Source organism: Hippopotamus amphibius, chromosome 7 (assembly GCF_030028045.1).
Source record: "Hippopotamus amphibius kiboko isolate mHipAmp2 chromosome 7, mHipAmp2.hap2, whole genome shotgun sequence".
In the NCBI taxonomy this organism is placed as follows: Eukaryota; Metazoa; Chordata; class Mammalia; order Artiodactyla; family Hippopotamidae; genus Hippopotamus; species Hippopotamus amphibius.
The window spans coordinates 146,956,926-146,983,297 of NC_080192.1; the positions used below are offsets into that span (position 1 = coordinate 146,956,926).

The 26,372-nt window shown below is 51.3% G+C and overlaps 1 protein-coding gene across 1 annotated transcript in view; it reads right to left on the reverse strand.

Moving 5' to 3' along the window:
- Window positions 1–2,319: 2,319 nt before the first annotated feature.
- Window positions 2,320–26,372, reverse strand: part of DCDC2C (doublecortin domain containing 2C) — a 63,313-nt gene continuing 39,260 nt past the window's right edge. The window contains exons 6-10 of the mRNA XM_057743404.1: window positions 25,961–26,003; window positions 13,708–13,834; window positions 11,125–11,225; window positions 4,311–4,373; window positions 2,320–2,349 (exon numbers count right to left, since the gene is read on the reverse strand). Coding sequence (XP_057599387.1) covers window positions 2,320–2,349; window positions 4,311–4,373; window positions 11,125–11,225; window positions 13,708–13,834; window positions 25,961–26,003 — 364 coding nt within the window. The remainder of the gene's footprint in view (window positions 2,350–4,310; window positions 4,374–11,124; window positions 11,226–13,707; window positions 13,835–25,960; window positions 26,004–26,372) is intronic.

Here is a 26,372-nt window from a genome sequence, read left to right on the forward strand (position 1 = left end):
CAAACAAAACACCACTGGGGATCAGGAAGGAAGGGCTGCCACCTCTCAAAGGGTCCTGAGAGCTCAGCCAGGACGCTGGTGTTTGCAAGGCGCCTCGGAGGGCGGGAGAAACTTGAAACGGCAGCGATGAGGTCAAAAGGAGTCAGAAAGTGCCAAGGCAATCTCCACGGAAGAAAACTCAGCACCCAAAATATTAAAGTCAATATATATATGTGTGTGTGTGTATATATATATGTACGTGTGATGTATATGTAAGTGTGTGCATATACATATCTGAATCACTTTGCTATACACCTGAAACTAACACATTGTAAATCAACCATGCTTCAATAAAAAATAAAAATTAAAAAAATGTACAATAAAAAAAATAGTCAGACTCTCTCCCCCTCCCTATTCACCTCATGAATACACAAAGTTACCTATGAAATTTTTGTATGTAGAACCTTTTTGAAGGTAGGAAAAGCTAAAAACCAATTAAAAGGTTGATAGCCCAGATCTCAGGGTCAGAGAAGAAAGGCTTAGGGTCCCAGAGGCCGGACCGCTCCCGCGCAAACCTGCCCGTAGACCCTGGAACTCTTCCCAGGGTGGGGATTCCTGCTGGGCTTGGAGAGCCCTCAACACGTGGTCTGTGGGTTCATCTCACAGCCCTTCAGAAAGGGACTGAATCTTATCAAAACTGTTACACGCTGTTCTACACACCGAGCAGGCAGCATTCATTAAAAACTGCCGCTTGCACAGAAGCTGCCTTACAATCAGTGGATCCAAACAAGTCAGGCACTGAAAGGGCTGAAGAAATTGCAGCCCACCTCGATTCCGACAGTTGTCAAGCCCCCAATTTAATTAAAAACATGTGTCAGAAACAGAGTTTGAAATAGGCAAGGGGGAAAAGTACACGTTATCTTCTTAAGTTCATAGAAAGTTTTGCAAATTAGTTCATTGATGTCGGTAATATTCCATTCTTTAAGGAGGAAAATATTATAAAGTGTCAGATATTGGCAGAGTTGTCCTGACTGTGTAATTAGCATATTTAAAGCATTCTGAGGATGAAGAAGTGTCACAGAAGCACAGGTCTGTTTTGGTGTTTGATTTTGATTTCACCCAATTCTGTGCCCGTGACACACATAATGACAAAATAAACACACTTGTCCGTAATTCCCTGGGCCAGGAGGGAGTGGGACCTGCTCCTGTTACCTACATCTAAATAGCTCCTTTGGTCGGACGTTGTTTTAAATGCATAAATGACAGCAGAGTCAGAGCTGGAGGTGGGGAAACGGGGAGACAGTGCTTAATGCCCACAGAGGTTCTGTTTGGGATGATGAGAAAGTCTGGCTATAGATTGTGGTGATGCCTGTACAGCACTGCAAACGCACCTAATGTCCCTGAATTTAATGGCACTATTGAATTTTTTAAAGTACACTTAAAAATAGTCAAAATGGCAAACGTTATGCTCTATACATTTTACCATTAAAAAACCAACAAAATGAAACAGAAAGCCTTGTGATCCAACATCAGAAATAAAATATGTATTTTTAAATACTGTTCAGAACAATACGCTGCCTTACAGCTTCCCGAGGTCACCGCCACTTTACCCCAGGATCACAGTCTTCAGTTTAAGCAGCTTAGTCACAGGTCACTCGAAGCGAGTCCACAGAGTTTATGAAGCACCTACTGCATGTGAGACTGTCCTGGACGCCGTAAGGGTGTATATCAGCCCCTTGAAGATTTCACAGTCTGCGTGGGGGAGGGTGGTCAAGCCAGAAACCACACACCTAAGAAATCTGTACATTCAACGTCAAATAACTATCACAGGATCAATTTTTCAAATGAACCGACAAATGAAACGCCAAGGGAAACCACCGTTCACCGAGAGCCCAGATCCCTGCAGCCTACCGGCCAGGACGTGTCCACGGAGTCATATTTCTTCGTATTAGTGTTACCAGCCACTGCAGTGGCAACGCTTGCTCTCTTTCTGAGCCCACAGACACATGGGCTAGGTTGTAGGGCCGACAACCTTCAACTCCACGGAGGCTTTCACAACAACGAGGCTTTTGTTCCAGGCGTGCTGAAGCAGCGGCAGAGTCGTGTGGACCTGACAGGAGTAAAACGTTCTGGAGCCCTACACATGATCAACTGGGCACCGAACCTCACAGAGCGCTGTCCTGGGAGGGGCAGACCAGGGAGCCTGGTGCAGGCAATGTCTCCTCTGGGGAATCAGACACACGGTTCGCCAGGGAGGAGGAAACACGGGCTTTGGAATCATTCAAAACTGGGTGCAAAGTCAAGCACCCTGCCTCCTAACTGCTGGTGCCGTAGATGCGCTCAGATCTCTCCATCTCGCTGGTTCTGAGTCTATAAAGGGGGGATTAAGGCCACCCGGGAAAGTGATGTGTGGGTGAGCTGGAAGGTGAGCGACGGGGCTGCACGTGCCCGGCCCACGGCAGAGGCGACCTGAAGACGCATCTGCTCGCTCCAGCCCTTCTGCCCGACGTAAGCCATCCACGTTCGGGCAAGAGAAGGAGCTCCTTATCACTTTCCTCCCCCGCAAGCTTAGGCTCTTAACCCAGGTATCTACAAACTAGGTGCTTGGGTTTGCCATTATTCCAATGACATTGCTGGCACTAAAAAAGTGACTCACGCTAAGAAATTAAGTCTACTGACTAATGTCAGCTGCTAATACACAAGATGCTCCCAGAGGTCCGAGGAGATGTATTTACAGAACAAGTCAGTAAGGCGTAGATGACAAATTTCCACAGCCAGTGTGCACAGATATTCAAGTGATAGTACAAACTCAATGCAGGCAAATGCCGGTGTCATATTTCCATTAAAACAGGACATTCAGTTACTCCGTGGCTGAATCCTAACAGCACCCTTTCTGCCACAGCCCCAACGCAAGCAGGTGACCTTTGGCCCCTCAACACCCAGTGCCTGGGGACCAACGCCTTCCCACTCCAGGACACAGGCTTACAGTCGTCCCCAGCCGTGAGCATCCTTGTCTCTCTGCATTTGAAAGGCTTCCCTAACCATCCAGACACAGTATATCTTTTCCTGAACAGTTCCTCCTGGTCAGAAATATTTAAGACTATAAGGAAGGAAAAAGAATCCTTTGAAAGGTTATTTCCTCTGTCTGTTTCAGATCATAAACTCCTTTCATGTTGAAAACCCCAGACAAACTTCCTGAGGACCCACATTCTTTTCCACAAACACCCCTTTCCAAGGGGTGCAAGAACCAGGAGCCAGCTCTGGCCCCAGGACCCCCACCCCCGCGCCTCTGGAGTCAACACTCCCTCTTCTTAATCGTGGAGCCAGGACACCGCAGGGCACATCGCAGAGCAGGCGAGGGCCGCATGCAAGGCCACCACCCCCACAGCTTTATTCAGAGTCTGCCATCAGGACAGCCTCAGTATCCCAGATCTGGTACACAGCCTCCTGCCTGGGGCCAAAAATTTAAAAACAAGAAACCACCTTGAAAAGAAAATCCAGAGACAGAATTTTTAAAACAAACTCCCAAAAGTCTGTTTCTTAGCTACATGAATTGTATATTTAAGTAAATTTTGTCTTGAATGTTCTCACCACACACACACCACTATGTTAATCAGCTTGATTATGGAGATTATCTCACAATGGACACATATATTAAATTGTACACCGTAAAAATATACAATTTTTAGTTGTTAAATATCCTTTGATTGAAAAATTAAATTTTGTTTTCCCAATGCACATATTTTATACAGATTACTCCCATAATCTCATCACGTACCATGGAAAGAAACATGCTTCCTGCATTGATGGCACATGTAAAGTATCTGGATGGGAAGGAGAGAAAACACAACCACACAACGTGTTCCGTGCTAGCGCACGCTGCCGTCTACAGAGCGTGTGCTGCACACATCCTCAGCCAGGACGTGACGTTTACGCAGCACTGACCACCGACAAAACTATGTCCAGGGTACAACACGGCCTTCCCCACACCCGTTAACATGGGTCCCTTCTCCTTCCGCCCCCTCTAAAAATATATCTTGAAAGTGGTCGGAAAAGTTTTTCCAACTGCAGCTGGAAGTGCAGTAAGAGGCAGTTAGGACTAGCGTAGAAGCCATGAAAACTACTCCCGTAATTTCTGCACTGGAGAGACCTGACGCGAGGTACAGCCCGCAGAGGACACACACGCTAGTCCAACCCTATGCTGATTTGAATCCTGGAATGGCTTGGCTCTCTGGCCCTTTCCCCACCAAACAGGAGCTCCACCCAACGTGTTAAAAGGATAAAGTGCCTTAGACCCAAGCCATTAAGCACAAAACAACAAATTCACTTACCTTGTTGCTTTCAAAACTAGGCATGTGACTGTGTGTCTCTTCTTTCACTACCTCAGCTGGTTTCTGGGGAGAAAATACACCACGTGTTAGATTTCATCGTAGTCAACCTGTGTCAAAGTCCTTTAAAGAAGCAAAGAACGCATGAAGCCATGTGACCTTCTGACCACTTCTACGGGTAGAGCTGAAAAGTCACCACTTTTTCCACAGTGGACTTCAAGTCCAGGGTTGCATCTGCTCTGCATTTTTACCTTTGGCTCCTCCAACCGAGGGCCAAGCTGAAATGGAGCAGGACCTTGTGGTCTTTCCCACTCCGTGTCCTCAGCCTGTCTTTTGTCTGTAGGAAAACTCCAGCCAAAGAATACGTTTAATCAGAGACGTGAGAAAATGCAGACGCAAAGGAAAGCAGTCAAACAGGACAAAATAACAATAGTTTAGTTATTAGGCAAGTCAAGGACGTTTAGTTCCTCCTCAAGGTCTATAGATGATATTCTGAGCCGCGTCCTGGGAGCTGTCTTACAGATGCTGAAACCCCCACCAGGTGGGACACGTTACCTACATGGTGACCAGACTGTGGCCACGACATACGCTGCCCCAGTTCTGAGACCTGGCCTCAAAGAAATGGGAACGGAGGGCTGTGTTCTTAAAACGATCAGGATGACGCGGATCAGACCACCACGTGACCAAGTTCAAGAGGACCGGCAGAGCTGCCTGTGCTGTTTCTGCACGTAGCCCCTCCCGCCGGCTGTGAAAGCTCCCGCCCCCTGATTGGCGCGGGGAGTGTCAGCCTTTGGATACGAGTCCACCCTCCCATCCCCCACCCCTAGTCGCCGGCCTGAATAAAGCAAACTTTCCTTTCCACCAGCTTTGCCTCTCGCGTATCGGCTTTTGAGTGGCGAGCAACTGTACCCCACTTGTTATTAAACACACCTGTTTAATAAAATTGTTGGAGAAAACGTTGAGACACTATAAATCCCTTTTGTGTGAAGCAGAGAGCGTGGTCACTGCAGACGCCTCTGCAACTCTCGGCGCACCCCTGGGGACCCCGAGCAGCTCCCTCTTCCTCTGGGTCCAAGAGACACTGCCACGGCCTGGCTGGTCCTGCTCCCCACCCGGCCACGTGCACACTCCCCTTGTGGATAATTTCCTGGTCATGACTTGTCTGCAAAAGCTCAACAAGCAGTCACAGTGGGTGCCCTGGAAGCTCCCTCTGTGCCTGGGGAAAATCGTGTGGTTCTGAAGCCAAAATAAAGGCTCCCACAGGGGCTCCTTCAATTACGCGTCTGTGTCAGTGGGCAGGTGGGCTGAGAGGGCCTCCCGCTCATCGGTCACCCAGGAGACTCTGAGCCCTAGTGCTTCCCTGACCTCAGAGGCACAGAAAGCACGTGGCCAAGTCCACACTGGCCCTTAACACCTCTGCCTGGGAACGTCACCTGTCGTCAGGGACGGCAGGTCACACAGCCACACCTGAGCTAAAGTGGGTGGAGAAGCTCGCTCTGACAGGGTGACCAGAGCTGGTGCTAGCAAGGAGCCCCGCGGACCGGCCAGCTCCTGCCGGCAGACCCCTGAACGTGCAGCCCTGAGCTCTGTGGCTGTGCAGACACGTGGGTTCCATACAGTCGACCTCATTAGCCCAGACCTCAGTTGCTCAAACCTTCTGAGAACTCAGACCGTGACTGCGCGAGTTCTCTCCCTGTGGTTTACACAGAGGAGGGATCGTGATGCAGAAAGCTCAGCAGGGCTGCTCAAACCGCACGTAAAGGGAAGCGAAAAGCACCTTCTTTCACAGAATAATCGATATGCCGCGGTGCACTGACTCAGCCACACGTGGGGAGACTTTCCTCACTGTCTGCGAAAGTCTCAGGGAAGGAAACGCTCTCCCTTTTCTTCTTGTGGACGTTCACATGTCTCCATGTGCCACCCAGAGCTTAGCTGACACCCTGAGGAAACAGGCCCGAGGCCGAAATTCAACATGCTGAGGAAGGCGAGGAGCCCTGGGAAGATGAGCCCTCAGTGCCTCCACAAGCCTCTGTGCTGCAACTCTGGAATCTTCCATTGCTGGGAGCCCCTAGACCTCTAGTACGTGCATGGTAAGTGCGTCCTATTGTTTAAGCCACTTGTCCTTAGGTTTTCTGTTCCTTACAGCTGAAGGCATCCTAACAGTGCAATCACACTCGCTGAGGTATTGATCAACGTGGGAACCACAAGGACGGATGCGAGCTTTAGTCTGAGCCACTCTGCAGCTGGAAACAACACAGCTTTAAAGCTGCATTATGTTTTCTCTAATTAAACAACTCAGAGATTACACAAACTTAGACGGATCTTCTCCGAATTAGTCACTGTATTTTGGTCTCACTCTAGTCAAGGTCTTGTTCTTAGCTCCTCTCTGGAGGGAAGTGGATTACAGGAAGAACAGTGTAGGGCGACCTCTCTGGTCGCTGCCGGAGGGCCTAAGGCAGGGCACTCACTCTTCCTCCTCTGACTCTCGGGGGCTCTCTGAGAACCAGTGAATTTCAGCAGAGGTCAGAGCTGGACCTGGTCCAGTGTGATTTCAGTCAGGCCACCTTCTCATGCATCAGCTGGAGGCCCAGGGTTTATACAACCTGCTTATTGCCTGTTGGAAAATGACAGCGCAAAGCTACTCGACCAAAACAGAGCTGGTCACATGCAGAGTGATGCTAAACTATTTCCCAGAAAAGGAATCGAAGGTCAGGGTCCTAACGGAGACTGCAATTCTAGGCATTTTCCTCTCTTTTTAAAGTATTTTAAAAAATAAGTATAATCTTAAATCCAGCAGAAGACATAACTCTGTGACAAAAGTAGCCCTTAAATCAAACGGAACTTCAACATCTGGATGTCACTTTTGTGCAGATCACAGGTGCTAAAAATCGTTTCCTTAACATCGATGAATAATAACTCAGGACTCTGAAACAGAAGCCGGTGTAAAACGTCATTGCTCTCGGAGGATCAGAGCTGATAAAGCAGGCTAGTTGACTCAGTCACCCTTGTCCTCCACTCAAGCTCGGCTCATGGAAAGGTTGGAGGGCGATGGGTGGTGAGGGGACACGTGAACTGCTACTAAAGCCAACGAGAAGCAAGACGCTGAAAATAAAGCATAATTTCTTAAGAGCGAAAACTCGAAAGGACACAAGGCAGCCCAGGAAGAGGAAGAGGCAACTAAAGACCACGGACCGTAAGCCGTGTCACCACCCTGACCAGCAGTACAACGCTTTCTAATGTCATGTCACAGCCAGAGCCTCAACCCCCAGCCTCCTCTCCCTTTCACTTCATTACGTTTTCCACAACTTAGCCTCCCGCCCTGTTCAGGACAAAGAGCGTTCACCTCTCAGGGCACAGACACCGCAATCACTCAGTTCACTCAGTGCACTGCTTCTCTAACTCGGCGCCTCCAGCCTGATTCTCTCATGAGCCCAAGATGGGCATCAACGGAGTTCGACGAGAGTCTCAACATCGTTTGTTCTCTGGGATGAGCTTTTACGACCACGGCTCTGGAATGGAAGCACACACCTTCCAACACGTTCAGGAACGTGAGCGGCTTTTTGAAATCGGCTGCAAAGGTGTCAGGTGCAGAAAACCAAGTGGCTAACGTAGGAGCACGGAAAAAGTGACGTGTCTGTTTGGAAGGACGTATCACCCTGTGGGTAAATTAAAGAAACAGTCGGGAGACAGAGCCAGAAACATGGGCGCATCTCAGGAATCAGAGCGCAGGTCAAAACGCACCACCAACAGGCATCCTGAACGGTCAGGAAGATGAAGGCTCGAAGCGACGAACGACCCCTCGGTACCGCTGGGTGCCTGGCACCCCCGCCCTGTGTTCCGACGTAGCTACCCTCCCCTCTCTGCACGGCTCCGTGGAGTTCCTGACGGGCTCAGAAGTCCCGGGGGAAAGCTTCCAGGCACCGAGGGACCGAAAGGAGGAGGCGGCCAGTGTCAGCCTTGCTCAGCACCACGTCAAAAGCAGACGTTACACGCCGCCGCCTAAAAGGAGCAAGGGGCAGCCCACCCTCCTCACGCACCCAGACCTCAGCCTCGACCTTCACTCAGCAGCGGGTGCAGTGTCGTGCGGCCATGCGGCCAGGGCACAACCTGAGTGTCCTTGGCCCTGACCCCGTGACCCGTCACTCACAGGCGTCACCAGCTACCAGCAGGCTGAACAAACACAGCTGCCCCCTCGGACCCGGAGGTACCGCGTTCCTGAGGTTCCCTTCTTCACGCTCAGTCTGACTCCAAATGCATAAATTGACGAGCTGGGACGTCATATTTTGTAACATTTTATCTCTACAGCAACACAAAAGTGGAGAAAGTGCAACACTGCGGGCCGGCCGCACAGGAGGGGATGAGACTCACCCATCCGCTTAGAGCAGCCACTCAAGAGCACGAGGAAATCGCTCCAGAGTATGACAAAGGCCACACTATATATACACGACCAACTGTAAAATAGATAGCTAGTGGGAAGTTGCTGTATAACACAGGGAGATCAACTCGATGACGGGTGATGCCTTAGAGGGCCGGGACAGGGAGGGTTGGGGGGAGTCACGGAGGGAGGGGATATGGGGATACGTGTATAAATACAGCTGATTCACTTTGATGCCCCTCAAAAACTGGTGCAAGAGTGTAAAGCAATTATATTCCAATAAAGAGCTTAAAAAATAAAAGCCACACTACAACCAAATAGTTTAATATGAAGGCCAAACTGTCCTTCATTAATGAACCAGAAGGTCCTAGGGCAGGAAAATAAGTACCCTCCCCTCCTCGTGCAAGGAAACCAGTGGCTCCAAGAGCTTCCCCAGCACCAGAACACAAAACGAAGGCCAGCACCTCTCACGCGGCTCTCCAGGTGTGGGGCCACTGCGGCGTGGACGCCACCTCCCCCCACCAAACCTCTTCTTCCCCCCCATGCCACACCAGTCTGGGGAAACCCACCTCACTCCACAGCCTCGAATACAACGGAAATCAAATACTCTAGCATTGGAAACTTGCATCTACTGTCCCCAAACAGTATTTGTCACACTAGGATTTTACCTCCATTTAAAACTGGGCCAGACACTCTCAGTGTACAACCCCCAAAACACACAATAACAGATCAGTAACAGTAATTCACACTGGAGGTGGAAGCGTGAATGATAAATCTGGTATAAAACTAACTGCCTAGGGATTTCCCTGGTGGAGCAGTGGTTAAGAATCCACCTGCCAGTGCAGGGGACACGGGTTCGATCCCTGGTCCGGGAAGATCCCACATGCCGCGGAGCAGCTAAGCCTGCGAGCCACAGCTACTGAGCCCACGTGCTGCAACAACGGAAGCCCATGCACCTAGAACCGTGCTCTGCAACAAGAGAAGCCACCACGAGACGCCCACGCACCACAATGAAGAGCAGCCCCTGCTCGCCGCAACTAGAGAAAACCCAACGTGTGCAGCAATGAAGACCCAACGCAGCCAGTAAATAAATAAATTTATTTTTTTTTAAAAGTAACTGCCTAAAATGTCTTAATCTTATTACTATAAAATTCTTAAATATGCAATACAAATATTTAAACTGTTAGTCTGGGTTTTAAGAGAAGACCGAATCTTTGGGTCATTTTTTGTCATGCTGAGGAAAAGAATAATATTGCTAGTGATTTAGAAAATACAACAGGACACATGAGAGAAGTACTCAAGATGCCAAGGAGAAGTGGAAGCTACTATATTAAGATATATTTATAACATTTTTTTAAACTATCACAGGGGAAAATTGCAGAAGTTAAAAATAAATGACAAGGTTAAGGGTGCTTAGTCACAGAAGGAGGAGCAGGAAAGCCCGAGATTTCCGGGATTCAGGACCAGCGCAGGGTTGGGACCTACTCTATTTCAGAGGAACGAAAATGAGACTCAAATGCTAACACTGACCTTACACAGAACACAAGTTCTTTTCTCAAAAGCCAGTCACTGGAAGTGGACCTTCAGGTAGATGCTAGGGGCAAAGTCTCGCATGTCAGAGCTCACCCGGCACAGGCTCCCCTCGAGGTGCCGGATGGGGGACTGCGGAGACCTGCAGGGCGCACGGGGTGGGGGCAGAGCCAGGCTGGAAGCCAGGCCTCCGACTCGGGCCTGGGCCCTGTGCTCCTGTCCAGGCACCAGGCCTCGAGGTCAGCCCGTCTCCCACCCCATCTCTCCCCTCCATCTCCTCCTGGGCCTGCGCCCAGGACTTCACCTCAGTCCTCTGTGAAGCCAGGAGGGAGACAGTGAGAGAGGGTCCGCTGTGCACCAGGGCCCGGGCTGGGCACTTACACGTGCCTCACGTCACTGGGTGCCCACGCTGACCTGCAGCGTGACATCGCGGGGACAAGGAGCCTGAGGCCCGAGGTCAGGAAGCTAGGAAGGGGCAGACCCACAGTTCCCAACCACGTGGTCTGATCACACCACTCACCCCTCCTTCCACCAACGATTCCTCGGGGCCCCTGCCTGGCAGGACCTCTGCGGGGAACGGGGGCTAGAAAGAGAGCAAAGCAGACCATCGCCTCCTTGTGGAGCTGACAGCTTACAGCAGGAAAGCACAGTAACCTAACAGTGACAAGGCTAAATATGCCATCACAGACTGGGATGGGGGTTTACACGGGTCCTGGTAGCAGAAGAGCCTTGCGGGGAAAGATGTGCAGACAGGAAAAGGCAGGGCCTAGGGTCTGAAGGCGGAGCAGTAGCTAACTGCAGGGGGCGAAGGACACTCTAGAGGCCAGGGAGGGGTCGGGGGAGGGGTCGGGGGTGAGACGCAGGCAGCGCTGACGGAGCGGTGGGCACAGTCCTGCGGTCCCCCCTACCCACCTGGTCCACAGGAACCTCCACGTGCACGTCTGGGGCCTCCTTAACTTCCGGTGCGCCCTGGGTTTCCTTGCTGGGAGTCTGGGCTTTATACACGTCACCATCTGGAGAAAAATAACACAGACAGGGTTTCCAAACCGAAGTCCATTGTACCTTTTCTGACCCAAACCAGGGTTACAGCTCGGCATCCTTGGAGCTTCCTTGTGCACCATCAGGCGGCCTGGCCCAGGGACCCTGGGACCCCGGGACCCCCATGCCACCTCACCTCCGTTTCCCCACCACCCTTGGTTTTGCTTCAGTCGAGGTGCTGGGCTTGGTGGCCCTCACCACCTGTGTTGTGTCCACTAAGGTCCCGGACCCTGGGCATCACTGTCATCCTGTGTCCCACCCCCCACGGGACTCAGGCCAGAGACAAAGCACAGTGAATGTTTGACGAGTGCGTGTTCAGTTCATTCAGTTAGAAATAAACGCAAAGCAACCACCAGACACCAACATCAGATTTTAAGGAAACACGGGTGTATGACGTCAAAATATATTCAAGAACTGGCCTTTAAGAGCGTAGGGGTTGAGGCTGTACACTGTGAGGCATTCAACTTGGTTGACAGATTAAAATCATCTAATTAGCATTACAACTAGATGTATCAATATTAAACGCTTATAAAATCCCAAGGTTCTTTTTCTTTTAAGCTCTTTATTGGAATCATTGCTTTCCACTCTCGTACCAGCTTTTGAGGGACACCAACGTAAATCAGCTGTATTTATACCTATATCCCCATAGCTCCTCCAAGGTTCTTGAAGGTTCTCCTCACCCTGCTCAGAAGCGGCAGGTGACCGCAGAAGACACAGAAGTGGGCCAGCCAGTTCCGTCAACACCCAAAAGGGCACAGATGCGGCCAGGGGTGAGCGTGACGATCCAAAATGGGAAACGGCGGTCACAGCCCCTCCCCGTCCTCGATCAAGAGTCCTGGGCCTCCCCACCCCTCACGGGTCCATTCTTGCCCTTCCCAGCCCCCAGCTCTGGAAGAACCTCCCCCCACGCCCTGGGCTGGAGGATAAGGGCTGGAAGAGGAGAGGAAAAGGCGGGAACCCACTGTGTCCCAGGGGCTCCTCTCTCTACGCCTGTGACAGGCACACTCATGGCCACTCAGACAGACCCACACCGCCCGTCCGCAGGTGAGGAAGGTGCCCAGGTCGCAGGCTCACGAGGGCCACAGCGGGAATCTGAGTCCCAGCATCACGCTCTCCCCAGACGGAAGGCCACTCCTGGAGGGTATGTCTTTCTTTTCCCAAGAAAGACATTTTACTCGGCGATGAAGGGTTCTATTACTGTTAATATATTACAGAATTTCAGGCGGTATAGGTCCGACAGGCTCGTGATGACGGTGGTGAGGCTGGGTTAGAACAGCCTGACCCCTGTGCTCAGGCGTCTGCCTCGCCCGTCAGGCCGTGAGCTCTGCGGACGGGAGGAACACGGCTACACAGCTGGGCGGGCCGGCGCGTGGCTCAGGGGACGGGGAGCGCCAGGAGCGGGAGCAGCCAGAGCAACGCGCGAGGGAAACGTCCAGCTCTGCAGCCGGAAGCACACACAGGAAGCTAAGAGACGAGGGGCAGAGAGGAGGAAACCTGAGTGCTTCCGGATGGCCCTGAGAGCCGAGGGAGAAGACGCTTAAGAGAAAGGACTTCCGACCTGTCAGGTGCTGCGGAGAAGGCAAGGGGGGCCTCCTTCCCGCCCTCCTCCCCTCTTCTCCACGACCGGCCCCGGGACGTAAGTCCGGTGGGCGCCTCCTTCAGAGCCCGGCCCCTAGTCGCGCCGGACAAGACGGGGCGGCGGTGGTGACGGCAGCCGTCACAGTAGCGTGAACCGTGGTCGTGACAGCAGCGCCAAGAGTCATGGAAACAGCAGCAGTAACAGCAGCACTAGCAGTGGCGGCAACAGTCGTCCTGACGGTGCTGGTAACAGTCATAGTAACAACAGCGCTCGCAGGAGCAGTGACAGCGGTAGTGACCGCGGTACTGACCGCGGTACTAACAAACAGCGGTAGTAACAGCGGTAGTAACCGTGGTAGTAACAGCAGTAGTAACAGCGGTACCAACCGTGGTAGTAGTAGCAATAGTAGTAAGAATAGGAGTAGGACTGGAAAAAGTATATTTTAAATTATTTCATTTTAAAGTCCCTTCTGAAGTTTAATCTGTTAAATATCCCTCATCCTCAAAAAGTAATCCCAAACAACTCGGCTGGCTTTCACGTCCACGTTTCCCCCAAAAGGTTGATATGCTTGTTGGCTGTCTTCTGTGTCATTGGTCCTTCAGGGAAAATACAGCCGACCTGATGTCCACAGAGACAGCAGAATCACGTTAAAATCCCGCATTTATCTTGGAGGGCTTCCTGGCAGGACAATCCCATCACCCTCAGCCCTGGAATTGTGTTTTTCTACTCCCCCACCACAGCCCTACGTGCCCAACAATTTATTAATAAATCAGACCGTTACAAGTCATATCTCTGCAGGATGAAACTGGTCTGGAAAAGCACATTCTCGGCCTGGCAGCATTTTGAATTGGTGACAGCAACATGGAATTTCACATTACCTGCCCCGCTTTGGATTAAAGGTTCTGCCTTTGATTTCTTCTTTCCTTCTTTGGCATAAAAAACAGAATCCTGTGCTTCGGGTGGGGCGTTGTCATAGTTACGAGTTTCTTTCACCTTCGGATCCTCCTAAGGTACAAACGAAGAACAGAAAGCACGTGAAGACGGAGGCGGCAATGAGTCCGCGCGGTTATTTTGAGAAGGACCAGGGAAAGCACACGCTCCTCGGGCGGACGGCGGGATGCGACCCGGTACCTCCAAGAGGCCTCCCTTCTCGCACCACCTGGACCACGCCGTCGCCTACATGTCTCTTCTGTAAAGTGGCAAAAATACCCCTCTCCCTCCTGCCAGGGACACCGCAGGCAGCCCCTCGCCAGGAAGGGAAGCGCCTCTCTGCGCAAATGCAGGCGGCCGCATGTGCCTGGGAGGAGGGGCGGCATTAGAAGGGACAGGCACGTGTGCAGAGGCCCCCGGGGCGTTAGAGACGCTCCTCACAGCCTAATAAAAATCATCTCAACGACGGCCACCAAACTATCACGGCTGGAATCTCAGAACAGGATGCAGCATCGCTGATTAAAAACCTGAATGCCCGGCAGGTGTGTTTGGTTACAATTGAGGGGAACTTGGATTTCTAAAAAAAAAAATCTATGGACATAAACAATAACAACAAAGCATAACTAGATCACAGTGTAAGATGAGCTAATTCTTAGTACCATCCCAATTCTATTCCAGTTCTATCCCAATTCTATCCTCTCTTTATATACAAACTGGCTTTTTTAGTTCTCCTTCTTTCCATCTTTACTGAAGTATTTGGAAGCGAATACAGGCGACACTCTATAAAGAGAGATTTCTCGTGAGCGCTCTATGCCACTGAAGAAAATGTCAGACTAAAAACGCCTACCTTGTACCATTTATATAGGTCACTATATGTGTATTACGCAAACTACTAGGGGTTTTTTTCCTCGTGGAAACTGAAGTGTGAAAATAGTCCGCTAACCACATATAGAACCAAGCGAAATCTTTCTACCCATCTTAGGAGGCTTTCCTACAAGTTGAAATTGTGTTCGTAAGTACAGGAAACAAGATCTTTGCAGGACTGGCTTTAGAAAGAGAAAATGGTCCGTGGTGCTCGTGCCTGGAGGCGGCTGGGGGCTGGGATGCGGGAAACCGACCTGATTCTTCTCAGCGTTGCTCGCGTCTGCTCGTCGCGGGCTTTTTCCATCTTTGGCCTCTAAGATAAAGAGGCCATATATTTATCTTATTATCTCTGAAACAGCACTCAGAGGACAGTGACAAGGAAATGTCACCCAGCCTCGTTACCAGGGCACAAAAGCAGCGAGGATGCCGAGCGAAAAGCACAGAGCCAACCACACCCATCGCGGCTTGACCACCCGCTCCCGTCACCCCAGGAGCTGCAGGAACAAGGACTCCCGGGGCAGCGGGGCGGCAGGTGAAGGCGGCATCACGCCCTTAAGCCAGTTTCATTGTGAAATCTCATACTTTACCCACAAGCACATGAAGGAAATGCCAGATTCGAAAACCCCTCATTCCTGTGAAGTCCAGTGAAACCAGAGCCACGTGGGTTTGGCCTCCTGTCAACTGCTGGCTCAAACCTCTCCTCGGCAAGAGCCGCCCTGATCGCTCCTTTCCTCCCTATTTCCTCCACTTTAAATGTCTTTATATTAACAAAGCAGCTGCCATCCTTCAGGAGTCAGAGCCGGCAGGCTGCTCCCTGGGACACCGTGCAGCCGCTCTCTCTCCTGCCAGTGCTCTGTCACCCTTCCACGATGGGGCACGTCCCTGCCACTGACTTCAGTGTTAAGAAGACAGGAGGAATCCTACGCCCACAGGAGAACGAAGAAAATATGGAAGCATAAAATGACTAAAAAAAATAAAGTTCCCTTCCTCACCCTTCTCCACATTTTCCCCAGCACTTACTCCATCTACAGGTAATTTATTTGGGAAGTTCATCGTTCACCTGTCACCACGTTAGGATGTCCACGAGGGCGGGGTTGTGTGTGTGTGTGTGTCTGTTTTTCTCATAATGAATCCCAGAGCCTGGGACAGTGCCCGGCATACAGTAGGCACTCAGTAAACACCTGCTGAGTGCACAGGTGAGCAGGGCTGCTGTGAATCTGGTCACGCCCGCCTTTCAGACACTTAAGGGAGTTGTCCCAACTCTACGATGATGTGCAAATGCCCTTCAAGATCCGAGCCCTCCTGCCTGCGTAGCCTCCTCCCCACACCCCCTCACCTAGTTAAGCAGGCTTCGCACACCCCACGCCTTCCTACACCGCTCAGCTGCACATGGAACTCCCCCCCTGCCCTGCCTCCTGACCTACGGCTTCTCGGCCTTCAAATCCCAGTCCACCCCTGACCTCCAGGGCCCTCTGCTGGGGACTGTGACGGCTCCGCACGCAGTGCCCAGGACACGGGCCCACCCTCTGCACGCTCCCGGCACGGAACCAGCGGCAGGCTCTCCGTACGGATGTGTGTTCCACTGAGCGATCACAGCAGCTGCTCAGGGAACGTCTGCCGATGCAATGCCCCGAGCAGGAAGGTGAAGAAGGAACAGAAAAAGAAGAGGTGAAAATCTGGCATTCTCCAGACAGGGGAAGCAGACAGGCTGCAGGCTGCTAGGAGCAGCTTCCCTTTTCTGTATTAAATCTGTATCTTCTCTGAAGTACTGTGGAGGGGGCTGCATGAGTCACACACATTTACCACTAAGTCCCTCAGACATAGTACTGAAGACACACGATCTACTTACACTTTCGGGTGGTTTCCTGACAACAGAGACAGACGCCCCCGCAGAACCACAGGACGGTCACGCCCCTCAAGAACTTGGCCTCGACACAGGCTTTCTAGCTAAGCCAGCATCCACACCGCATCTGGTCTCCGTGCAGTGACGCCCTTCGTGCACCTTCTCTCGGGCACAGACTCAGTCCAGGGTCACACACTGGGTTTAGATGCCGTGTCCCTTTCGTCCCCTTCTACCTGGACCTGGTCCTCAGACCTTCTTTGTCTTAGGTGACACTGAATTTTTGAAGAACACAGGCCTGTTTTGTTTTCTATGAAGAATCTGAGGTTGGCTTGGTGCTTCTGCGTAACTCGATGAAGGTTATGCGTCCCTGGCTGGACCCTACACGCGCATGTCCCATCTCAGGTGTCACAGCCGGATCCCAGGGTGACGGTCTCCCTGGTCGGTGACCTGCACCACCAGCCTCTCAGGGGACCATCCTCCCCTCCCTTCCAGCAACACCATCGACAGGACAGGCAAATCCGGCTCCGACCCAACTCCCTGCTCTGCACTTTGATTCCTGCGTGAGTCTGCACCACATTAAGTAGATGCTCTTAATTGTTTAAACAGAGCAAATCATAAGTTGGAAAAAGTATAGAAAGAAAACCGCAAAATATGTACACAATTACAATTCAAAAAACGTAATAAACTCCTGAAAAATACACGAAGACCCTACAAAGTGTATGAATAGACCCGCACACCTAGCGAGTGGGACTCGACACACGGCATCTGAGGAGGCGTGCACAGGCCCACACCCAGCTTGTCCCCAGCGGTCACAGGTGTGTGACGGGAACCGGAAAGGGACGCAAGGGCCTCGGTTGAGCGCGGATCCTGGACGTGGCCACGGGGGAGGAGCAGCCTCGCGGCATCTCAGCCTTGCTTAGACGATCGCTCAGGCCACCCGGGACCTGGCACACCGCAGGGGTCCAACACTGAGAGCCACCCACCCCCTCAGGAGCTCTGCTCCCGTCCCCTCCCCCACGACGGCTGTCCCGGGGCATCTCGATGGCCCAGGACCAATCACACGGCCTCCTTGGGGTGGTCGGGAGGTCTGAAGAGCTGCACCCCAGTAAGGTGTGAGAACCTGGCCCAGCAGACAGCAGTCCCGCGTGAAATGGCGGAGGTGCACGCGGCGGGGGGGCAGGCTTGCCTCCCGAGCTCCGGGGAGCCATGGGGAAATGGTGGGGGTCCGGGGGGAGGCGAGGCGGGGTCTCCAGGGAAGGGGCACAGGCCCGGGAGGGGATGCCACGCACGGCTGCTCTGCAAACTCCCAGCATCGCATCCACACACACAGCCCCACCTGCGGGCCCAGCCCGCCTCCCGCATCCATCCATCCTCACCACATGCCCTGCTGCCCCCCGACAGGCCAGCGCTTCCCTGTGTTTCTCCAGAAGACCCCCCCTCTTCTGGGGTCATGGAAAACTCGCCTGCCGACCCTCACGCCAGCTTCTTGTCCCTACAGAGAAATCCGCTCCCAGCCCACTCTGCACCCAGCTCCACGGCCACAGGCCTGCAGTTTCCACGACATAACTCTCTCTCTCTGCCCAAAAGCTCCCCAAGGACAGAGGCAGGGCTGCCTGCATCTTCACACGCCTAGCGCTTGGCACACGTGGACGCTCTGAGTGTCTTTTAATTGTCAGAGCCCCATGGATTTACAGCCATTCTCAGAAAACAGCGGAGAAGCAGGAACCGGAATCCACTGCTTTCCAACGAGCACCGTGCGAGGAAACGAGCGTCACGCCTGCGACCCCTCCGCCCCATCCCCGCCTCTCCAGCCCCTCTGACATCACCATGAGCTCTGCTTACAAAGGCCACAGTACTTCCTTTCGATTTCCTTTATCTTTCCTCCTATTAAAAGTATTTGGGGAATCATACCTGAGGCACGCTGGGTTTATTCCTCTGCGGTGCTGTAAGAAATATTATTTTTCTGCAGAGGCCCCCTCAACCACTCTAGCTGTTTTAATGCCTCTGTCACAGGTCATCTTGCCCCAGCACATGAAAGGCAGCCCCCCAAGGTAACCTGGGACAAATGAGACAGCATCTGATTGACAAACATAACAGCCCAATTCAGAGTCAATCCACTCCCAGGTAGAAAACGACAGGCCTGCGGGCAAAAGGCACTTCCCCAGCTCCCGAGCCAACATCCTGGCTCCAAGGCAGGTCAAGGTCTTCCATCAGTGCACCAGTCCCTGCTTCGAGCGCTGTTCACTTAGCAGACTTGCTAACGTTTGCACCTGACTGTTACAGCCCCAGGCTGCTGGAAGATGACAACAGACACTGCCTGACTGTCATGTGATGTTGTGTGGACTTGACATCACCAAGCCTGCACATGTCAGCTCTAAAGCACTTATCTCACACGGAGCTGCACAGTCCAGACCCGGTTATCAAATCATGGGTGTCAGACCCCCACCCGCATCACACGTACGGTGCCCATGCCGCGCCTCGGTCCATCACTGTCCGCTACCGACATCTGGGCTTGATGGCCGAGGACAAGGAGGAAGTATTAACATTCTGACCGCGGATGCGATGTAAATACAATGCTTATTAACTATTTACTGCTATTTCACAGAGCCTTTCACCCTATAACATTCATTTTAATATATGAATGCAATTTTAAGCGTTTATTAAATTAACCTGACTTCTCTGGAAGGTAATAGATAGCTTCTTCGGAACATAACTGCACAGTAAATGCAGTTGCTGTAACACTGAATTTGATGTAACAGAATAAGAGTAGCTGCATTCAGCTACTTTCATTGGACTAAAGAGTCACGGCTCAGGTTAATTGGACCATTTGAGGCACTGGCAGCCTCCTACCGATATACTTTCCAACATTCAAGTATTTGAATCAACCAGTAAGTGGACTGAGCTAAACAAGGCAGACGGTGTCCCAAGTATGGTTCAAGTGTGCTAAGTGGTAGAAAATGCACTGATATGATTTCTTTGCCATTTTCTTGGAAATGGGCATTTTTAACAGTGTGATTTAAAGTTCTGCTAAATTATGATAAAATCTTTCATTCTGTTCTCAGTGGAAATCTAGAAGTAAGAAGCAAACAGTGTTGCTCTTCAATTTTTTTTAATACTCTGTTAGGGTATCTATACCAGCTTAAATTAGAAACTCATGCCCTTGGAAGCAAGTCAATTGACAGAAATCCTGGGGGAAAACAGGACATAAAAGGGGGGCGGACCAGTTTTCATTGCCTGAGACCCCTCAGAGGTCGGTAGCATAAAGTCACATGACTCCTCAGTAGACTCAGGATTCCAACTGAGAAAGTCAGAGTCCAGGACGCTTGCTCTGAAAGCCCTGGGCTTCCCCTGGGTGGCAGTCACTGGTTTACTAAGTAAAAAAAAATCTGTTACGCTACGTAGATAAAATTGCACCCACTTCCTAGGCATCCAGCCAGATCCAGAGAAGGCTCATCTTTTTCCTCATGAAAGAGTGCACAGTGATAATCCCCCACAAATGCGGGTGCCTCCTGTCCTCTGCTCACATGATGCGGAATCCTATCTGACACGCGCAACACTGTGCTGGGACTGGGGTTCTGAGCACAAGCCGCCTGTGCCCCTTGCGTGGCCCTGCAGTAAACCTGCTCAGACACAAAACACACAAAAAGCAAAGGAAACCTTTTCTGCATGCGTATCATCACACATCTCCCCTTCCCTCTCATTTGGTGAGTGTGCTACTCTAGAGCAAAGCCCCTCCACACACCCACACACACACACACACACACCCCTGAACCCTCCTCCTCCTTCCCCGGTGGCCCAGGTCTCAGCTCCTGCTGCCACCACCCCTAGCGTTGCCCCAGGGAACCTGCAGCCTCCCCCCCCCCGCCCCCCCAACTTCTCCACTTTGTCATACTCCCCAGCCGTCTTCACCTGCCCATGTTCCTTCCCGTTTCACCGCATCAGGATGCCAAGAATTGTAAGACATGTGGTTGTTTCCTGTGTCGCTAATAAAGAAATCAAGCTGCCATTTAAACCATGTGCTTCCGTATCACCCAGAAGCTCTTTCTTCTACTTCCTGAAAAAGCCCTTTGGGAACTACTTAAGCATAGATGTTTATCAATATCACACCTGTACATGAAAAAAGAGGAGATGCTTAACAGAAGTAAATTACTTGAATCCTCCCAAGATTTTGCATCCTGAGTCTGGCTCTTCTGGACCATTACTGCCTCAAAGCTGTCTGTGCTTTTCCACGCCAGACAGAAAGAGCACCCCACCCTCCTCCCTGGAATTCTCTTCCCAGCTGCTCTGCACATTCTGAGGCTGGTGCTTCCTTGGAGGGTGGGAGGCAATCCTTCTGCAGCAATCTCAGTGACAAAATGCAAACGCCTGTGGTGGGCTGCCTCCAGCCACAAAGCCCCCAGCTGGATGCACGGGAGGTATGAAAAGTGAACACCCTGCTGCACTCCTCCACCGAGGGAGAGCCTATTTCTCCACCTCCTGGGACCTTAAGACCACGTGGAGGAAAACAGAGCTGCCGACAACCAGCCCCGACTTCCAGATGCGCTGATGTGGCCTTGGATGATCCAGCCCAGTGGGTAAACGCAGCCGTGAAGGTAACCCTGTGGAACTGGCCCAAGCCCACCAGCCAGCCCACAGAATCTAGAGAAATAATAAACCGCTGTCATTTTCAGCCCCTGGGTTTGAGGATGGCGCTTTACACAGAAATAGGACATCGAAGCTGACAGCTCAGCTACGGGTGGGGCTCACCCTTTCCTGGGTCCATAAAAGAACCGGCTGCTGCTCTGCAAAAACATATGGACTTGAAGGAGAATGTACGCCCTAATAACAAATGTGCATCTTGCTGTTCCCATCTTGATGACTTTCTACGTATATAATAATTTTTCATTTCAATCCTGAATCACAGCAGAATCATTTCGAGGACATTGACGCAGCAAGTAACCCCACCGTGTGCACTGCCAGCCACGCACGCCCTCGACTGGAGAGACAGTAAAGTGAGCAGCTGTGGCCGCGTTCACAGTGCCAACAAATGAACCTGCAGCACGACGGCCAAGATGCCATCAGCCTAAGATGTGCCCCTGTTTCAGAGCCGCGAAGATGGGAAAATGCTCATCACAGAATCGGTGACACGCAGCAGCTCTCAAACCCGACTGCCGCCCCACCCGCCACTGGCTGGGGGCGTTACAGGGGCCTCAGGACGGGCCTCTCCTCCACTTTCAGTCTGTACACTTATTCCAACACTAGCAGTGACTCTCAAGTGCACATCTGTCCATTTTCTCCCTTGCTGAGGTCAGGACCCCTATGAACACAAGTGTCTCACCTGCCTTCCCAGCCTGCCACCTGCATCCCACTTTCCCACCACGGGCATCGTGGTTTTCCTGACTCTCTGGGCAGCGCTGATGGAGAGACGCAGGTGCGTCCGAAAGCTGGGCAGTGTAACAGCGGAGGGATTGCTGCCCTATTGGGATTGTGTGGGCAGGAGGGGTTGATGCTGGTGGAATCGGGGATGATGTCTGGGCTTGGGCCGAACCAGGGAACGGACGCCATTTCCCGGGTGAGGGCTGCTACGGCCACTGCGTCCTGTGCACTGGCACGTCTGCCTGCTCCACTCGCAGAGACTCACACTCAGCTCACCTCTGTATCTGCAGCACATGAAGGTTTCCACCAGATGGATCAACGGGTACCTCCATTCAAGCCTGATAATCTGTGGGCCAAAAGCTCTGCGTGTATTTGCGATCTGCTCATGGAAGAGTCAGGAAAGAGTCTCTGCTTTGTACTGTAGGTACATTTAAAAGAAACACTTGCAGATTTAGACTATATGACCCTGCAGTCCCACTCCTGGGCATATATCCATACAAAACTCTAACTAGAAAAGACACATGCACCCCAATGTTCATAGCAGCCCTATCCACAATACCCAAGACGTGGAAGCAAACGAAGTGTCCATCAACAGATGAATGGATAAAGAAGATGCGGTCTATCCACAATGAGATATTACTCGGCCATACAAAAGAGTGAAATAATGCCATCGCAGCAAATGGGTGGACCTAGAGATGATCCTACTTGGCGAAGTAAGTCAGACAGAGAAATACAAATATCGTATGATGTCACATATGTGGAATCTAAAAAAATGATACAAATGAACTTATTTACAAAACAGAGATAGACTCACAGACGTGAAAAACAAACTTATGGTCACCAAAGGAAATAGTGGGGGTGGGCATACATTAGGGGTTTGGGATGAACATACACACACAACTGTATATAAAACAGGCAAACAACAAGGACCTGCTCTAGAGCACAGGGTACAATCCTCAGTATCTTGTAATAACCTAGAGTGAAAAAGAATCTGAAAAAGTATGTATGTGTATATATGTATAACTGAATCACTTTGCTATACACATGGAACTAACACAACATTGTAAATCAGCTGTACTTCAGTTTTTTAAATGTTCTTAAAAATACTTATTTTTCGAAAGAAAACTCTGCCCTTGATCTTACAGAGAGCTGCTACTCTGCCCGCCTGAAAGGGGCCCTTAGAACAGGAAGATGACCAAGGGTCCGAGGCAGCTGCTCCCGTGCTGGGTTTCCAGGCTGATTTTTAAATTTCCTTCCCCCACTTTCCCAAAGGATGTTGCGGCGGTTCACACAGAAAATAGATAAAAGTTTAATAAGTTAGAAGTGGAAAATCGGGCACAAGTAAACAAAGGAACAAATACATTTACCGTGATGCAGTTGCCGTGACTAATCCTAAAACCCAGCCTCCTGCAGCCAAACAAAGGAGCCTGGCATGTGGAGTGGTTTCTGTTCTCAGCAAAGCACCCATCCTCAGACGGGGCAAGGATTTCTTTGGGACTCAGTTCCAAGATCCACGTATCACACAGACCTTTACACAAGGGGCTACAGGCACCATGAAGCCCTAGACAGGCATCTGCACATTGACCTTTGTTAAATCGATGCCTTTCGTCTTCTCCCAGGACTTTCCATGTTCTAGAACAGAAAGTGCTTGCTATGCTGTTGGATGCTCTTGTCACACTGACTTCATAGAAGAACTTCAGTGATGGATCTAATCTTTCTAAAACAACACGTTTTTGCATTGCAGGTTACGCCATGTTCATGATCTTTTAAAGATTCCAAAGTGTGAAACAGCATCCTTAGAACCTGTTCACTTCCCAGTGACTCACTTCCAGAGGAGAGAAGCAAACACAGACACTGTCGGGACAGACATGCTCACATTTTAGGCCAATTTTAAGAATAGAATGAAAAGAAAATTCCATCCCTACCTATAAGGAGCCAACGTCAAAACAACGACACGACGCAGCGAGGACGGAACACAAGCACATAACGACAAACCCGCACTTCTGGCGCAGCAGATGGATCGATGATCCGCGTGCTTGGAAGTGTCCAAACCACAAAAGTATAGGATTTCAAGGTTGCACCGTTCATGCTAAACAACAGTCATCATTCAGAAGTCAGTGCCCACAGCACCGTGAAACACCGGGGAAGGCGGCGGCGAAGAGCTCCGCGGGGCTAGACTCCCGCGCGTCCACACCGGCCTTTTCCCTCCCGGGATCATCTGCGCGCTTCTCTGAATCACACTTCGCGACCTGCACCTTGTTTGCTGAGCTCCGTGTGTTGGTCACTTCCCGTCCTACAAACCACGTGACTCATTTATACACAACTTGTGTCACGACGTACGTCCATGTGTCTGTCCCCACTGGACGGAGCACACCTGAGGGCAGAGTCACATCCACCATATTTGTGTTCTCAATGATCTCATCCATTCACCCATAGAACACTTAACCCTAACGCCGTCCTTAGAGAATATGGAAAATAAGTAAGATGGTCATTCAGCTCAAGAGGCTACCAAAACAACAAAAGAGTCAATTCAGAAAAACCGTGACACCAAAAGCCAGACTACAGGAGAAAGAGGTGTTCTAGGCTAGTCTCACTTAGGAACAGATGTGCAAAAATCCCTAACAACATTTAGCAAAACGTGGAGAAATGGAATATTTCCTGGCATATCAATAAACAAAGGATGTCGCAGGCATCAAGGATTGCAGCCCTCCAGCAGGAGCCGCTGAGCCACAGAAACTCGCGGCTGAAAAGAACGCCTGCCGTCTAGCGGCCATCGGACGGCAGCCGCTCCCTACGTGAGCCCTGAGCACACTCAGGATGCGAAAGCAGGACACTGGCCCCCGGTAGCGGAGCTGCATATCAAAGGAATGATCTCAGTGAGCCCAGAGCTGGCATCTCCCCGCACACAGAAAAGCGCTAAACTCCTCGACTTGAGATGTCTGGTTTCCTTTCATTAACAACAATCTCTCGATGTTCCGGGCAACCTGTCCTTTGCTGCAAAACCCCTCTGTATCCTGCCTCCTCCCCTCGCCTCCTTGCAGCAGCTTCTCAGAGCTATCTGAGATGCCGCCTCCTGGCTGCCCTCCTCATTTTGGCCCAAATAAAATGTAACTGGCAACTCTCACGGTGTGCATGTATTTTTTAAGTCAACACATATTCAGAAAAGTATTTTTTTTTAGCAGTGAGGCTTTTCCGGTGCAGGCCGGTTGGATTGCGACCAGAAATCTGGTGTGAAGAGGGGCAGGTCAGCTGTGCTATCCCCCCAGGGACTCTGAGCTCCTTCAGGCCAAGTGCGGACGGGGCAAGGGGCTGGGCTCCAAGGCTGGGCTTTCGCCAGGCGGATACAAGGTGGCCCCCAGAGGTAAGGAGGCCTAAGCGCCCAGCAGGAAGGTGGTAAGTGGTGGGTAAGAAACCTGGGCTGCAACGGGAGGAAAGCAACGCCAAGGGCGGGCTGCCTGATATCAGAAAAGAACAGATGGGTGCTTTGGAGGGCCTCAAGGCCGGCAAGTTCTAGAGGGCGGGGCTAGAGAGCTGGGGGAAAGAGCAGGCAGTGGACAGCTTGTTGAATGAATATTCATGCAGTAGAGCCACTAAAGTACGGGTTTCATAAGCTGGTTTGGGATATACAATCATCGTATGGACAGGTGATAAGGGCCTGTCTGAGCCGCCAAGGTCAGGCTTCGATCCACCTCCCTTGTCTCATGCTTTGTGTTGCAGTATCAAATTGTGTGTGTAGATGAACACACACACACATGTACACACGTGTACACACACACGCACACCCGCTGTGCCTTCCTCCAGCTGTCATTTTTGCCTGAAACCTCCTCCCAGCTCCCTCCAGGCCAAGCTGGGCTCACTTGTGCTCCTACTGGCCCCATAAGGCCTGTGCATATTCTCATCTCCACACTCACTGCTGCGTCACAAACACCTCGGCCTGCCTCCCAGCACCGGACCCTGAGCTCCGAGGACACACCGGACGTCCTGTTCGCCTCGTTCACAGAAGACAGCCTGTGCTGAGCAGCTCGCTCTGAGACGGCAGGGCTGGCCTGTCGCGAGTTCTTTTTGATGCCAAAGATGCCAGGGTCAACCACAGCTGTCATCATCCCTTTTTAAGAAGTACTTTAAAAAAAAGTACTCACCTTTTTCTTTCTTCGTGAATACTTCTCAAGGTCTGTGTACTTTCTGAAAAACAGAAGAGAGTCAAGGTTGACATGTTTAAAGCGCAGCCAAAAGCATCTGAATGAAAACGCCAACTGCTGCGTCGGCCTCAGGAAGCACTTGACCACGAGGTAGGAGCCCTCTGTCCCCGGAGGACCCAAGCCCACATCAACATGGCTCCCGGGCTCGCGAGAAAGGGCCCAAGGAACCTGTTCACGTTCCTTCCTTGAAATCTTTGGAAATCCGGTGGCTTCTCACTTATGGGGGGCGCGGGAGGCACCTTCTGCGCTAAAGCGTCTATGTGATCTTGGGGAGGCGGGGGGAACCCTCACATGTGTAAGCTGATGAATCTCATCTGCAAACACGCTTCCTCACACAGCCCTCATGATGACG